General features: G+C 44.0%; 1 protein-coding gene across 3 annotated transcripts in view; it reads right to left on the bottom strand.

The window, feature by feature from the left end:
* The window catches only part of LOC126190795 (venom dipeptidyl peptidase 4-like), a 366,367-nt gene that overhangs the window by 161,219 nt on the left and 187,535 nt on the right, over positions 1-17,613 (bottom strand). For 2 of the 3 annotated variants that reach the window (XM_049931343.1, XM_049931344.1), the window contains exons 10-11: positions 4,333-4,468; positions 232-452 (exon numbers count right to left, since the gene is read on the bottom strand). In XM_049931343.1, coding sequence (XP_049787300.1) covers positions 232-452; positions 4,333-4,468 — 357 coding nt within the window. The remainder of the gene's footprint in view (positions 1-231; positions 453-4,332; positions 4,469-17,613) is intronic. The other variant, XM_049931345.1, reaches the window with a different exon arrangement.

The following is a 17,613-nucleotide window of genomic DNA, read 5'->3' as shown; positions in this document are numbered from 1 at the left end:
AATGAAAAATTGCTACAGCTGGGTATACAATCAGCTAAACGCATGTATGGTCATCATGGGATCTTTTTCTTTCTTTTGTATCAGTACCACTCAATCAGCACTGACGGCGCTGCAATTCAATAGAAAGTACAAACGCTACACGGTGGAGACGTACAAGCTTTTTTTTATTTGGTCATACAAGCCAGTTTGGAGATCAGTTAAAGATATTATTAGTATTCACTAGGTACTTACACTGTGCCATTGGGGGCCCATCCGTATATCTTAGTGACTGTCAGCTCTCCTGATGTGATGGCTTTCGTGGAATTCCCCGACACTTTGACCAAGTGGGGGAAACTAACATTGTCGTCATGAGGCTGCCACAGGATCGTCACGTAAGTTGAAGTCTCCTTTCCTTTTTGGAAATACGGTGGATGTATGTCTACCCAGCCGTTCTTCTGCTCTATTTTTAGGCCCTAGAACGCAATAATGTGGCATCAGCATCATACATCACGAAACAAGTGCATCGATAATGGATGCACAGTAAGCTATGACGAAGAATGTTAAAATGGCTCTGAGCACTATGGGACTTAACAGCTATGGTCATCAGTCCCCTAGAACTTAGAACTACTTAAACCTAACTAACCTAAGGACAGCACACAACACCCAGCCATCACGAAGCAGAGAAAATCCCTGACCCCGCCGGGAATTGAACCCGGGAACCCGGGCGTGGGAAGTGAGAACGCTACCGCACGACCACGAGATGCGGGCGAAGAATGTTATTACAAGAGATATTCATACAGCATATCCAAAGTATTCGTTAATATTATAGAAACATATACTTAGTTCTTGTGCAAACGTTCTTAATATTTCAAAATGTGTCACAGGTCGTACATGTTATTAACTGAATTACACGCCGAGTACCAGGATTTCCCGATGGCGTTCGTTACGCTCCCACACTGTCACCTAATGAATAAAATACAAACAGTGAAAATATCAGGCCAGCTTTGAGACTGGATTTAAGAGTTCCTAGCCAGAAGGACACGGATGTCATACTTATTGGAGACAAAGCTTCAAACGAATAAGCAACTCTGGGCTTACCCCAATAGTGTTCACAATTTATTCGAATATTGTTAATATGGTAGAAACAAATGAATCAACCTGTTAATCAGTCGATCTTGGTGGCGAACCAAGCAACCTACGTAAACGAAACCTTAGCTATAGATATGGCGTTTCTATGGACTGTAGAAGGCAAGTAATACCAAATGACAAGTAAATGAGAAATGTAGTAACTTTGACACAGTGCGACCAAATGTCACAAAAAGTGTTCCATGTTTATGCCCCGTCCTTCTGCAGAAAATCTACACTTATTTGTTTGCCACTCGTTTGTGATATTCTGCTGTAAACTGTTTTTGTCTTACAGCTGAGGATAAAGTTTAAAGAATACACGAAACAATGCGTCACAAATCGGTTTTACAGTAATTTGTTGAACCCTTTGTTACTGTATTGGTGGTTGTGGAGGAATAGCGATGGAAAATTTTTATTAGTATTTATTCATTCACTGCTGTGTTTATTAAACCCAGTAACATCTGTGGTCTTAAACAGGTTGTATTGAACACATGTATTTGAAATGCGTACGTCATGAAAGTTGTTTCATTATCTCAAATAAAGTACCTTAAAAATTTATATAAATAAAAATCAATTACCGCCTGTATGAGAGGTCATCAAGTGAGAATGGCTTGAGCGATTTGGTTGATTTTCGTTCTTACGTTCCTTATTGTTAGGGAAAGGATTGTATGAAAGAAAATTTTCGGAAAAACCATCGGAAAGGTCGGAAATTAAAATAAGTTATAAGAGGTCATCACTTGAGGACGGCTCGAGCGATTTGGTTTAACGGTATTTTGATATGAAGAAAGAAAATTTTAAAAAAATGCGTACAGTTTCACAGTTCTGCTGTCACATGTTTTATTAACAACAACACCAAAAAAATCAATTTGACAGTTTATATATATAATATACAAATAGATATGTAATACATAGGGTGATTTTTTCCACCAAGTACGATGGGTAGGGATTGATCGATGAGAAGATGCGGAACAAGAAAGGTCTAATGAACTTAGGTCCGGAAATGCATGGTTTCCATGCTGGAAACCATTTATTCAGTCATACTTTGTTACAGAGACGGCGGCCTAATGCGCTCTGTATCATGCAGCTACAGTTACTGTGTGCATGGTTTCCTCCTAGAGGGTGGTAGTGTTCCTCATACGTCATGCCCTACCGCCCTCTCCTGCCATAGTAATTGGTAATGTTGTGTCCGATTCACTTTTCTTGCTGACTCACCTTGAAGTGGATGTGATGCAGCGTTGTAACCAATGGCTGGTTCCTCTTATTCCGCCTCAGTTACACTATGTCGGCGATTGCTGCGCAAAACACCGTTTTCACATAAGCGTACGCCATAATTACTCTACCACGCAAACATTGGGGTTACACTCGTCTGGAATGAGACGTTCCCAGGGGGGGTGTCCACTGGGGGCCGAACTGCACAATAACCCCGGGTTCGGTGTGGGGCGGCGGTGGGGTGAGTGGACTGCTGTAGCCTGTTTTGGGGTTGTGTACCACTGAGGGCCACGGCGGGGACGAAGCCTCTCCGTCGTTTCTAGGTCCCCAGTTAAATACATACATACATACATACATACGGAAAGGCAAATTGCAACGGGCGGCGGCAAGCAAGGTAGTATCAGGAGACCTGTCCCCGCCGACAACAACCGCACCTTTCAATGTTTGCAACAGTGTTTCGCCGTTTGTCTCAGACAGGGTCGTCTCAGAAAGCAGGAATTCATGAATCATTAGACCTTTTTTGTTCCGTATCCTCTCATCGATCAATCTTTAGAGTTTAACACGATGGAAAAAATCATCCTTTATAGAGGGAAATGTTACCGAAAGTCTCGAAAAGTTCTTGACCGATTTACTACAAATTTTTACTTAATACTCTAACGAACGTTCGGACGGACATGCGCTATAAATTTTTGTAAGATATATAATCTATGCATATATATAAAATATACAAAGGGAGAAGCGTTGCTACCGCAAATCTCTAAAAGTTCTTTACCGAATTACTTGCAATTTTTACACGATACTCTAATGAACATTCTGACGGACTTAAGCTATATTTTTTACGTATTTTGTATATGTTTTTTACGTTTATCAATATATATTTAATACATAAAGGTGAAACAGTGTTACCAAAAATCTGGAAAATCTTGACTGATTTACTTCAAGTTTTTACACGATGATGTACTGAAAATTCAGACGGAAATAGAAAGAAGGGGAGGAGAAGGTGAACAGAGAGAGAGAGAGGGAGGGAGGTAGGGAGGGAGGGAGGGAGGGAGGGAGGGAGGAGGTTATGCACAGAGAGGTGGGGGGAGAAGTTACACAGAGCAAGTGAATATTCAGACACAGACGGATATAGAGAGATGAGAATGGGATGGACAGAGAGGGAGGGAGGAGATTAGGCACAGAGAGGTGGGTAAGGAGGAGTTGTACTGAGAGAGAGGGGTTGAGAGGATGGGCAGATAGAGCGGGGGGAGGGGGGAATGTAATTTAGGATGTATATGCAATTCCCATCTACATTCAGCAAATGCAAAGCATTGACGGGTTTGCTAGTTGAAAATAATAAGGCCTGACAAGAACACAAGCAAATTGATACAGTTTGAATGACAGTGATGCAATTACCAGTGAAACAACGCAACCCTGTAAACAGCACGCCTGCTGCTGGCAGAGTCAGGTTCTAACGCCACTCGCCAATTCTGATTCCTGTGCATACAGACGAACGAATCAGTCTGGAATCATTTTGTAGCACTGTCTGAGAGATTGCAGCTACGTGTTTAGTGTTTTAGGACTGGTATGTTGTTTATTAACCGAAATGTGCACATAGGTCGATGTTATCAAATGTTACTGAATGATTAATGGAAAGATGGATAGTAGCAGTACATTTGTTGGTTAATTGTGGACAATTTGTAGACAAATCACATTCCACATTCTGTATAGGTATTCTCCCTCAGCTGTTTGTTCACGCTACAGTATTCCAGCCCAAATGCTACGGAACAGCCGGCCAGAGTGGCCGAGCGGTTCTAGGCGCTACAGTATGGAACAGCGCGACCGCTACGGTCGCAGGTTCGAATCCTGCCTCGGGTATGGATGTGTGTGATATCCTTAGTCAGTTTTAAGTAGTTCTGAGTTCTAGGACACCGATGCCCTCAGAAGTTAAGTCCCATAGTGCTCAGACCAATTTGAACCATTTTTTTGCTACGGAACAAACGGTTAGTATAAAACCACATGCAGGAGGAAGTAGTTTACCTTTTCCCCAGCAATTTGCTTCACGTCATTGGAAAGGAAGTAGATCACATCTTGCCTGACGTTTGCAGTGCGATTCATCCACCAAGCCATAACGGTGTTGTCGTCAACCCACGCCACTGAATTAAGGTAGTGGTCTCTGTAATAAAAAATAGTTTCGCTCTGTTATACAACCGGTTAAACAGAAAAATTATACGCATGTAACTTGAGAGATAGAAAATTATATAGTTTAGTTTGGAGTATGTAGTCTTCTGTCTGCCACTATGAGAAAGGGATTAATTCCTCTGGAATCTTTTAAGTTATAACTATATCTCAACATACACTATGATGTGCTTTCTAAATCTAATATGAGTGATGTCCTTCCCCCATGAACCATGGACCTTGCCGTTGGTGGGGAGGCTTGCGTGCCTCAGCGATACAGATGGCCGTACCGTAGGTACAACCACAACGGAGGGGTATCTGTTGAGAGGCCAGACAAACATGTGGTTTCTGAAGAGGGGCAGCAGCCTTTTCAGTAGTTGCAGGGGCAACAGTCTGGATGATTGACTGATCTGGTCCTGTAACAAAAACCAAAACGGCCTTGCTGTGCTGGTACTGCGAACGGCTGAAAGCAAGGGGAAACTACGGCCGTAATTTTTCCCGAGGGCCTGCAGCTTTACTGTCTGATTGAATGATGATGGCGTCCTCTTGGGTAAAATATGCCGGACGTAAAATAGTCCCCCATTCGGATCTCCGGGCGGGAACTACTCAAGAGGACGTCGTTATCAGGAGAAAGAAAATTGGCGTTCTACGGATCGGAGCGTGGAATGTCAGATCGCTTAATCGAGCAGGTAGGTTAGAAAATTTAAAGAAGGAAATGGATAGGTAAAAGTTAGATATAGTGGGAATTAGTGAAGTTCAGTTGCAGGAGGAACAAGACTTTTGGTCAGGCGAATACAGGATTATAAAAACAGAATCAAATAGGGGTAATGCAGGAAGAGGTTTAATAATGAATAAAAAAAATAGGAGAGCGGGTAAGCTACAACAAACAGCACAGTGAACGCATTATTGAGGCCTAGATAGACACGAAGCCCACGCCTACTACAGTAGTACAAGTTTATATGCCAACTAGCTCTGCAGATGATGAAGAAATTGATGAAATGTATGATGAGATAAAAGAAATTATTCAGGTAGTGAAGGGCGACGAAAATTTAATAGTCATGGCTGACTGGAATTCGAGAGTAGGAAAAGGGAGAGAAGGAAACATGTTGTTGTTGTTGTTGTGGTCTTCAGTCCTGAGACCGGTTTGATGCAGCTCTCCATGCTACTCTATCCTGTGCAAGCTTCTTCATCTCCCAGTACCTACTGCAACCTACGTCCTTCTGAATCTGCTTAGTGTATTCATATCTTGGTCTCCCCCTACGCTTTTTACCCTCCACGCTGCCCTCCAATACTAAATTGGTGATCCCTTGATGCCTCAGAACATGTCCTACCAACCGATCCCTTCTTCTGGTCAAGTTGTGCCACAAACTTCTCTTCTCCCCAATCCTATGCAATACTTCCTCATTAGTTATGTGATCTACCCATCTAATCTTCAGCATTCTTCTGTAGCACCACATTTCGAAAGAGTGGGTGAATATGGATTGGGGGAGAGAAATGAAAGAGGAAGCCGTCTGGTAGAATTTTGCACAGAGCATAACTTAATCATAGCTAACACTTGGTTCAAGAATCATAAAAGAAGGTTGTATACATGGAAGAATCCCAGAGGTACTAAAAGGTATCAGATAGATTATATAATGGTAAGACAGAGATTTAGGAACCAGGTTATTAATTGTAAGACATTTCCAGGGGCAGATGTGGATTCTGACCACAATCTATTGGTTATGAACTGTAGATTAAAACTGAAGAAACTGTAAAAAGGTGGGAATTTAAGGAGATGGGACCTGCATAAACTGACTAAACCAGAGGTTGTACAGAGTTTCAGGGAGAGCATAAGGGAACAATTGACAGGAATGGGGGAAAGAAGTACAGTAGAAGAAGAATGGGTAGCTCTGAGGGATGAAATAGTGAAGGCAGCAGAGGATCAAGTAGGTAAAAAGACGAGGGATAGTAGAACTCCTTAAGAAATATTGAATTTAAATGATGAAAGGAGAAAATATATAAATGCAGTAAATGAAGCAGGCAAAAAGGAATACAAACATCTCAAAAATGAGATTGACAAGAAGTGCAAAATGGCTAAGCAGGGATGGCTAGAGGAGAAATGTAAGAATGTAGAGGCATATATCACTAGGGGTAAAATAGATACGGCCTATAGAAAAATTAAAGAGACCTTTGAAGAAAAGAGAACCACTTGTATGAATATCTAGAACTCAGATGGAAACCCAGTTCTAACCAAAGAAGTGAAAGCAGAAAGGTGGATGGAGTATATAGAGGGTGAAGAGTTTGATAGAGCACTGAAAGACCTAAGTCGAAACAAGGCCTTGGGAGTAGACAACATTCCATTAGAACTACTGACAGCCTTGGGAGAGCCAGTCCTGACAAAACTCTACCATCTGGTGAGCAAGATGTATGAGACAGGCGAAATACCCTCAGACTTCAAGAAGAATATAATAATTCCAATCCCAAAGAATGCAGTTGTTGACAGATGTGAAAATTGCCGAACTATCAGTTTAATAAGCATTGGGTGCAAAATACTAACTCGAATTCTTTACAGACGAATGGAAAAACTGGTAGAAGCCGACCTCGGGGAAGATCAGTTTGGATTCCGTAGAAATATTGGAACACGTGAGGCAATACTGACCTTACGACTTACCTTAGAAGAAAGATTAAGGAAAGGCAAACCTACATTTCTAGCATTTGTAGACTCAGAGAAAGCTTTTGACAATGTTGACTGGAATAGTCTCTTTCAAATTCTAAAGGTGGCAAGGGTAAAATACAGGGAGCGAAAGGCTATTTATAATTTGTACAGAAACCAGATGGCAGTTATGAGTCGAGGGGCATGAAAGAGAAGCAGTGGTTGGGAAGGGAGTGAGACAGGGTTGTAGCCTGTCTCCGATGTCATTCAATCTGTATATTCAGCAAGCAGTACAGGAAACAAAAGAAAAATTCGGAGTAGGTATTAAAATCTATGGAGAAGAAATAAAAACTTTGAGGTTCGTCGATGACATTGTAATTCTGTCAAAGTCAGCAAAGGACTTGGAAGAGCAGTTGAACGGAATGGACAGTGTCTTGAAAGGAGGATATAAGATGAACATCAACAAAAGCAAAACGAGGATAATGGGATATAGTCGAAGAAAGTCGGGCAATGCTTAGGGAATTAGATTAGCAAATGAGACACTTAAAGTAGTAAAGGAGTTTTGCTATTTGGGGAGCAAAATAACTGATGATGTTCGAAGTAAACAAGATATAAAATGTAGACTGGCAATGGCAAGGAAAGCGTTTCTGAAGAAGAGAAATTTGTTAACATCGAGTATAGATTTAAGTGTCAGGAAGTCGTTTCTGAAAGTATTCGTATGGAGTGTAGCCATGTATGGAAGTGGAACATGGACGATAAATAGTTTGGACAGGAAGAGAATAGAAGCTTTCGAAATGTGGTGCTACAGAAGAATGCTGAAGATTAGATGGGTAGATCACGTAACTAATGAGGAGGCATTGAATAGAATTGGGGAGAAGAGGAGTTTGTGGCACAACTTGACGAGAAGAAGGGACCGGTTGGTAGGACATGTTCTGAGGCACCAAGGGATCACAAATTTAGTATTGGAGGGTAGCGTGGAGGGTAAAAATCGTAGAGGGAGACCAAGAGATGAATACACTAAGCAGATTCAGAAGGATGTAGGTTGCAGTAGGTACTGGGAGATGAAGAAACTTGCACAGGATAGAGTAGCATGGAGAGCTGCATCAAACCAGTCTCAGGACTGAAGACCAAAACAACAACAACAACAACAACATATGTGATGTTTCCCTGATTCCGTAATCGTCAATATATCTAGTCCTTGTTGTAGTCTAGCGACCGACTAGCTCCAGCATAAATAATTGGGGTGAAAGACATTGCAAGGTAATGGAATGGGAAAGAAACAGGAAGTAGATAATGACTTCCCAGTTGCCTTGTCCAACAGACACCACTCGTATCTATAATTCTATGGGTGCAACAGCTGTTTGATGGAAAAAGTTTCACCGCAGATGCACAACCAGAGTCCAACGTACGAGAGTCGGAAACTACGAATAGAGCGTCAATGGGCTGGGGCGTTGCGATGCGGCGAGAGGGAAGTTGGGAATTTGAATCTGTCGGAAAGCGTGTCCGGATGGCCGAGGTGGTTAAGGCAACTATTCTACAGAAGTGAAGCAATTGGGTTTGAACTCCGGTCCCGTACGAATTTTGAACTGTCATCGTTGCATTGCCACAATGCCCTATGCGGCTGGAAGTGATTATTTCCTTCCCATTTACCATCACGTTTCCTTTCCATTCCTTTCATCCTAATTATTCTTGTATGTGTCCTAGCTGCTTCATCTGGAGCAGCGTCTGTTCCGTCCGACATGTCTGGCGAAACAGACACCACTCATATCTGTAGCCGCAGCAGCCTCTACTCTGGAACACACTCTACAGTGCCAAACTCTACAGACATTCAACCTACTGCAAGTAGCATACTCTTGTAATTACCTCCATATGTCCTTCTTTAAAAAAATAATTTCTCTCTTGTTGCATTATAATTAATATGTATTACTTATAACATTCTAAGTGTATAAGAGAGAGCGCATAGATGCAAAGAGTAAATTGAAGGCCTGTATGAGGGGAAAAGATTTGACTAATGTGATAGAAGAAGAAACAGGAGTAGATATAGAAGAAAGAGGGGATCCACTATTAAAATCAGAATTTAAAAGAGGTTTGGAAAACTTAAGATCAAATAAGGCAGAAAGGATAGATAACTTTCTATCACAATTATTAAGATCATTGGAGGAAGTAGCAACAAAACGACTATTCACATTGGAGTGTATGAGTCTGGCGATATACGATCTGACTTTCGGAAGAATATCATCCACACAATTCCGAAGACTGCAATAGTAGACAAGTGCGAGAATTATCGCACAATCAGCTTAACAGCTCATGCATCCAAGTTGCTGGCAAGAATAATATACAGAAGTAGAGAAAAGAAAACTGAGTATGTGTTAGATGACGATCTGTTTGATTTTAGGAACGGGAATGGCATTTCTGACCTTGCGGTTGATAGTGGAAGCAAGACTAAGTAAAAATCAAGAACCATTCATAGGATTTGTAGACATGGAAAAAGTATTCGGTAATTTCAAATGGAGCAAGATGTTCGGAATTCTAAGGAAAATAGGGGTTAGCTGTAGGGAGAGACAGATAATATACAAATTGTACAATATCCAAGAGGGATTGATAAGAATGGAATACCCAGGACGAAGTACTCGCATTAAAAAGGAGCTAAGACAGGATGTAGTCTTCCGCCCTACTGTCAATTTGTATATTAACTAAGCAATGATGGCAATAAAAGAAATTTCAGGAGTGGAATTAAAATTCTAGGTAAAAGGGTATCAATGTTACGATTCACTGATGACATTGCTACCCTGGGTGAAAGTGAAGAAGAATTATATGATCTGCTGAATAGAATGAACAGCCTAATGAGTACAGAATATTGACTGAGAGTAAATCGAAGAAAGACGCAAGTAATGAGAAGTAGCAGAAATGAGAACAGTGAGAAACTTAACATCAGAATTTACCTTCAGTAGATGAAGTTAAGGGGTCACTTAGTAGATGAAGTTGAGGATTTCTGCTACCTAGGCAGCAAAATAACCTGTAATGCATATATGCATTCCCTTCACGTGTTTAAGCCAAGTATTACGCACATTTATGCGATAGGGAATGCTCAGCAACAGCCAGGCTACATGTACATTTAACAATTTAGCGTCAGCAAGAGCATTAGTGATGAAATCGTAGGAGGCAATGTTGTGCAACCTTAGTAGGGACAAGATCCGACTATTCGGGAGTAGGATCTTACAATCTGAGACAGTGTTCCGAGACAAACTTCCGTCACAATGTCCGCAAACACACACACACACACACACACACACACACACACACACACATATATATATATATATATATATATATATATATATATATATATATATATATATATATACTCCTGGAAATTGAAATAAGAACACCGTGAATTCATTGTCCCAGGAAGTGGAAACTTTATTGACACATTCCTGGGGTCAGATACATCACATGATCACACTGACAGAACCACAGGCACATAGACACAGGCAACAGAGCATGCACAATGTCGGCACTAGTACAGTGTATATCCACCTTTCGCAGCAATGCAGGCTGCTATTCTCCCATGGAGACGATCGTAGAGATGCTGGATGTAGTCCTGTGGAACGGCTTGCCATGCCATTTCCACCTGGCGCCTCAGTTGGACCAGCCTTCGTGCTGGACGTGCAAACCGCGTGAGACGACGCTTCATCCAGTCCCAAACATGCTCAATGGGGGACAGATCCGGAGATCTTGCTGGCCAGGGTAGTTGACTTACACCTTCTAGAGCACGTTGGGTGGCACGGGATACATGCGGACGTGCATTGTCCTGTTGGAACAGCAAGCTCCCTTGCCGGTCTAGGAATGGTAGAACGATGGGTTCGATGACGGTTTGGATGTACAGTGCACTATTCAGTGTCCCCTCGACGATCACCAGTGGTGTACGGCCAGTGTAGGAGATCGCTCCCCACACCATGATGCCAGGTGTTGGCCCTGTGTGCCTCGGTCGTATGCAGTCCTGATTGTGGCGCTCACCTGCACGGCGCCAAACACGCATACGACCATCATTGGCACCAAGGCAGAAGCGACTCTCATCGCTGAAGACGACACGTCTCCATTCGTCCCTCCATTCACGCCTGTCGCGACACCACTGGAGGCGGGCTGCACGATGTTGGGGCGTGAGCGGAAGACGGCCTAACGGTGTGCGGGACCGTAGCCCAGCTTCATGGAGACGGTTGCGAATGGTCCTCGCCTATACCCCAGGAGCAACAGTGTCCCTAATTTGCTGGGAAGTGGCGGTGCGGTCCCCTACGGCACTGCGTAGGATCCTACGGTCTTGGCGTGCATCCGTGCGTCGCTGCGGTCCGGTCCCAGGTCGACGGGCACGTTCACCTTCCGCCTACCACTGGCGACAACATCGATGTACTGTGGAGACCTCACGCCCCACGTGTTGAGCAATTCGGCGGTACGTCCACCCGGCCTCCCGCATGCCCACTATACGCCCTCGCTCAAAGTCCGTCAACTGCACATACGGTTCACGTCCACGCTGTCGCGGCATGCTACCAGTGTTAAAGACTGCGATGGAGCTCCGTATGCCACGGCAAACTGGCTGACACTGACGGCGGCGGTGCACAAATGCTTGTCCTTGGGGAAGACAGGCCGAGGCAGTCGCGAGGAGCCATTCAATCCGCAAGGTTGAGTAACCTGGGCGGCTCTAAAAGAACGATCGCGAGTGAATGTTTCAGATGTTAATCAAGATATAAAGTGAAGTTATTAGTTATAAGAACGCCACGTGTCGTGGGCAGGGTCTATCATTATGTTAAGTCAGAAAACGGGATTAGTCCACAGCTCGTGGTCGTGCGGTAGCGTTCTCGCTTCCCGCGCCCGGGTTCCCGGGTTCGATTCCCGGCGGGGTCAGGGATTTTCTCTGCCTCGTGATGACTGGGTGTTGTGTGATGTCCTTAGGTTAGTTAGGTTTAAGTAGTTCTAAGTTCTAGGGGACTGATGACCATAGATGTTAAGTCCCATAGTGCTCAGAGCCATTTGAGCCAAAACGGGATTAATGTGTGTAAAGGGTCGAATATAATGGCGCAGTCACGAGCCGCCATATTGCAAATGCTGATTCTGTGACCTGTATGACAAAGCAATTTCTCTATTAAAAGAAGTATAGTACGAACGTTGTTGACAATTAACAACTGACATCCCTAAACACTCCACCTCAGCAGGATCACCACCTACATGGAACCTGGAGACTGAGCGCTACCACTGTACTACGAGGTGCATTCAAGTTCCAAGGTCTCCGATTTTTCTTCTCCAGACTGGAAAGAGATTGAAACATGCGCATTGTTTTAAAATGAGGCCGCTTTCATTGTCAATACGTCCCAGAGATGGCATCACCGCACGGCAGATGGAATTTTACCGCCAGCGGCGAGAATGAGAACTGTTTTAAATACTTAAAATGGCGACGTTTTCCTTACTTGAACAGCGTGCAATCATTCGTTTTCTGAATTTGCGTGGTGTGAAACCAATTGAAATTCATCGACAGTTGAAGGAGACATGTGGTGATGGAGTTATGGATGTGTCGAAAGTGCGTTCGTGGGTGCGACAGTTTAATGAAGGCAGAACATCGTGTGACAACAAACCGAAACAACCTCGGGCTCGCACAAGCTGGTCTGACGACATGATCGAGAAAGTGGAGAGAATTGTTTTGGGGGATCGCCGAATGACTGTTGAACAGATCGCCTCCAGAGTTGGCATTTCTGTGGGTTCTGTGCACACAATCCTGCATGACGACCTGAAAATGCGAAAAGAGTCATCCAGGTGGGTGCCAGGAATGCTGACGGACGACCACATGGCTCTGTCAGTACATATTGGATGTACCGTGCAGTTGGTACAGGGTATAACGTTTTGGGTTAGCATGCAGGAGGTCGTGGGTTAGATCCTGGGTTGAGGCATACGTTTTTTATTTGGTAAATGTAGTCCATGTGGTAGGGTATATGACATTTTAATCGTCAACAGCGACTGCAGCGGGTTCTCTAGCAAAAATTTGCACTTATACACTACAATCGTAGAAATGGAAGACCGGTCAGCTTTTAAAGAAGCCCTTTCCACATCGTGGGCTTGAATTTATTCGCACCTCTTCATCTACTTGATGCGAAACCTGTTTTCTTTGTACCTTCCTCCAATGGTCCCATAGATTAGTACCAACAGTTATTCTTCCCTCGTTCAGGTCCATTACATTTCGTTAGGGCCTTACGTTACCAGTAGGACTAGCACTGTGCTTTGCGAATAATGTCGAAACTCGGTTCCTATTTGTATGTGTTATCACCTTGGTCCCACTAATTATGCCTTTCAACACTGAATCTTGTAACCGCATGCTGTTTAGTACTATCTCATTACATTATTATTATTATTATTATTATTATTATTATTATTATTATTATTCTATCGCTAGGATGTGGAAACATCACGTCTATTACCATTAGGGAAACAGTGTAATTCGAAACCGAACATTTCACAATTAGCGGTGTCGGGATGAATCATGCACAACGATATCTGTCAGAGGGGTAATGTGCATCAGGTGGAACAGTGCACAGGACTGACGGCGTGTTTATACTGTACGCACTGTCCACCAGACAGGAACTAGTTGCGAGCGGAGTAACGCGCCCGTGACAGACTCCAATGTTCATGCGTACACGTATCGAATTTTCTCATTGTAAATCTTTAAATCAGTGTGGCAGATATATGGCATAGAAAAACGATGTATATGTGGATGTGCTTCTTGTCCTTGGAGCATCTGATAACCGGAATGGCGTTGCCGCTCGTGAATATGCTGCTAGATATCCTCGTCGACGCCATCCAGAAAAAAAAAATGTGTGTTGTCATCTGGAGCTGCGCCTTCAGGAGTCAGGTTGTCTCCTTCCACTATCGCGTGACAGAGTTCGTCCACGGACTCGCTGTACCCCAGCGACTCAGGAAGCTATTCTGGAGGTCATACACCAAGAACCTCAGCGAAGTACACGTAGCTATGAAGGCAGCTGCGTGTCTTGCAAAGCACCGTCGTTAACATGCTGCACGAGCATGGGTTGCACCCCTATCATTATGCTTTCACGAAATATCTGCATCCTGCACATCGCCATCAGAGAATGCAATTCTGTGTGATTCCAACAACAGGAAGCCAGCGATGACTTTGTGAACACCATAACTTGGTCAGATGAACCAGCATTCACTCGTAAGGGTGTCTTCAATATGCACAATGCCCACCACTGGTGTGAGGTTAACCCACACATCACCCACGACCGTGGATACCGATTTATTTATTTATTTAGCGTATGGCAAGTACAAATCACGTATGAAAAATCTAAAAGTACATAACACACAAAACAGTTACAATATCACAAACAAACATCTAGGTTAGAAATATAATCGATTGCACTGTTAGTCGCATCCATGAAGTCCCTTGTTGGCCCAGGGTAGGCCCTCAGAGGGCATTCTACCACGATATGGTGAATTGTCTGCGTGTCGGCGCCGCAGTCGCACTGTGGTGATGGCACTATGCTCCATTTGTACAAGGAGTCCGCACATCGGCCGTGGCTCGTCCTGATCCTGTTAAGGATAGACCAGATTTTGCGGGGCAAGTCAAAGCCCCGAGGTCTGTTAGATGTTCCCAATAAGGTGTTAACCTGAGGCGGTGTCTTTTCCTCCCATTCTTCTCTCCAGCGGTCCTCAAGAATAAAAGCGTTCTTTACCAGATCTTTGGCACTTGCGAGAGGGGGGTGTCTGGATTTCAATCTATTTTGCTCAATTCCATTACTCAGGGTGTGGATAGGAAGATCTGGGCTATTTTGGATTTTTCGACACTCCCTGACAAGTGCGTGTTCTCTGCGCAAATGTGGCGGCGGGATACGGCTCAATACAGGCAGCCATTGGACAGGAGTTGACCTGATCGTTCCAGAGATAATCCTCATCGTTTGGTTCAAGACTGCATCTACCTTCTTGATGTGAGCACTATTTAACCATATTGGGGAACAGTACTCTGCTGCAGAATAGACAAGTCCTAGCGCAGAGCTACGCAGAACGGAGGCAGTGGACCCCCAACTAGTGCCACAAAGCTTTTGGACAATGTTGTTTCTAGTTCTGACTTTTTCAGCAGTGTTTACAAGGTGTTGTTTATAGCTCAATGTTCTATCGAGTGTCAGGCCCAGATACTTTGGTGTTCTATTATATGGAAGAATGCCGCCATCAAAGCGGATCTTGAGCTCTTTGTTTGCTAATTTGTTATTCAGGTGGAAACAAGTGGCCTCTGTTTTGGATGGGCTGGGTTGGAGCCTCCAGTCACGGAAGTATTTTCCTAGAGTGGTCAAATCGCTGGATAGTGTGATCTCAGTTTCCTCCATCACTCGATGTTGTGTGGCCAAGGCCCAGTCGTACGCATATCCGAACATTTTGGATCTCGTCCTAGGCATATCGGCTATATACATGCTGAAAAGCAGTGGAGCCAGTACTGAACCTTGGGGCAGGCCATTATTAAGTTTCATGAATTTACTTCTGTTGTTACCGATGACAACCTGGAATGGTCTATTGCAGAGCATTTCGTTGATAAGGTTAGCCGTTTTTAGACATGGCACGATGCGGAGGAGCTTATAAATCAGGCCCTGTCTCCAGACAGTGTCGAACGCCGCCGTCAGGTCAACAAATACCACTGATGTTTTTTGCTGTCTTTGGAAGCCCGCCTCGATGTAGGTTGTTAGAGCGAGGACCTGATCCGTGCAGCTTCTTTTCGGCCGGAAGCCCGCCTGTTCTACCGGTACAGCCTCCAGGATGACTTCGCTCATTCTGTTGTACATAAGTATCTCCAGTAATTTATAGATCATGCTGAGTAAGGCGATTGGGCGGTAGCTCTGAGGTTGGTCACTCGGTTTGCCCGGTTTTAATATGGCAACAATTTTAGCCTTTTTGAGAGTGTGCGGAATTTTTCCAGTTTGCAACACGTTAGAGAAGAATCGCGCAAGCCATAATCTTGCAAATTTACCACAGTGGAGCAGAAATTCTGGGTGAATCCCATCAAACCCTGGGGCCTTTCCTGGTTTTATATCGTTCAGGGCCATATTTAACTCTTCGACTGAAAAGGGTTGGGAATAAGATGTATTGTTCTCTGCTGTCGATTTTAGCTCTTTAAGCTCCTTTTTAATTTTTATAGTATGGGCTCGTTCCTTTGGGGCCCTGGACGTCTTGCTGATGTGAACAGCAACTGTATTTGGGGACATAGCACTGGTCATTCGCAGATTTTTACCTCCACCTCCAAGTCTCCGAAGCAAGGACCACGCCCTTCTGCTTGATCTTGTAAAATCCATTTGTTCCACGGTCTCCATCCACTTAGCACGCCTGGCCGCGTCTAGGCTATGTAATAGATCATCTGCAATTTCTTTATCCCCATTGTCCAGAAACTGTCTATAAAGCCGTTCACTTTCCTCGCTCCATCCTGGCACATATTCTTTTCTGAATCCTCTGGCCATACTAACTTTAGCTGAGCTGATGACGGCTCCAACAAATCTTTCGTAGTTCTTATACGTTGGCGGTATCCATCCAAGGCATTTATCAAGTTTCTCCGAGAAAGCAGCCCAATCTGCCCTCCCAAAGTTCCATCTAGGACGAGGATAAGAGGATATCAGGGGAATAGTAAGACCTATTTCTAAGAGCACTGGGCGATGCTGAGAGTGGGGGAAATCCTCAAGTACCCTGCGAGAGACCGGCAGGGGTTTGTTGTTCTTGTCAGTTGTAACAAAACTGAGGTCAGGGCAGGTCTCAGTTAGCCAAGCGGCTGATTTAAATGTACCTCGGTCTTTGGCGTCAAAGATTAGTTGAGTATTATGATCTTCTGTCCATTTCACCAGGTCTTCGCCGTTTTGGTCAGATATTCGATATTTCCACAGTTCATGGTGGCTATTAAAGTAGTAGAATACTACACGTGCACCCTAGGTAACGCTAAATGAACTAGCAAAGTACAGGCGACCAGATAATCCTTAGTTGATCTCCTAGTCACGGCAAATCACGATGAATTCTAGCAAAACGAACCCTTTGACTAGAGAACTCGGATCGCTGATTCGAGTCTGCCGCCTGAATATTGAAGGCATAAGTAGAGCCAAATGCATGTACTTGCATAAAGTTTTAACAAAGAACGACATTGACATAGTCGCAATTCAGGAGACCCATACTGAAGATGACGAGCAGCTAAGATCAAGGGGCATAATATCTGGCTATGACCTAATAGGCGTGGATACCGAGTTCGCTTTGGTATCAAAGTCTGGGCCGGAATATTGGGCGACAGGTGGCTGGGCCCTACATATTGCCTGACCGGTTGACTGCACGAAGGTATCGTGCATTCCTCTCGAACTATCTGCCTGATGCGCTGGAAGATTTTTCACTACACGTTCGGCAGAGGATATGGTGCACCTCCACACTCTGGAATTAATGTGCGACAGTATTTGGACAGAACATTTCCAGGAAAATGGCTCGGACGTGGAGGTCCA

Source organism: Schistocerca cancellata, chromosome 6, assembly GCF_023864275.1.
Source record: "Schistocerca cancellata isolate TAMUIC-IGC-003103 chromosome 6, iqSchCanc2.1, whole genome shotgun sequence".
Classification (NCBI taxonomy): Eukaryota; Metazoa; Arthropoda; class Insecta; order Orthoptera; family Acrididae; genus Schistocerca; species Schistocerca cancellata.
Note: the sequence above shows the minus strand (reverse complement) of the source record. Positions and strands in the feature narration are given on the sequence as shown.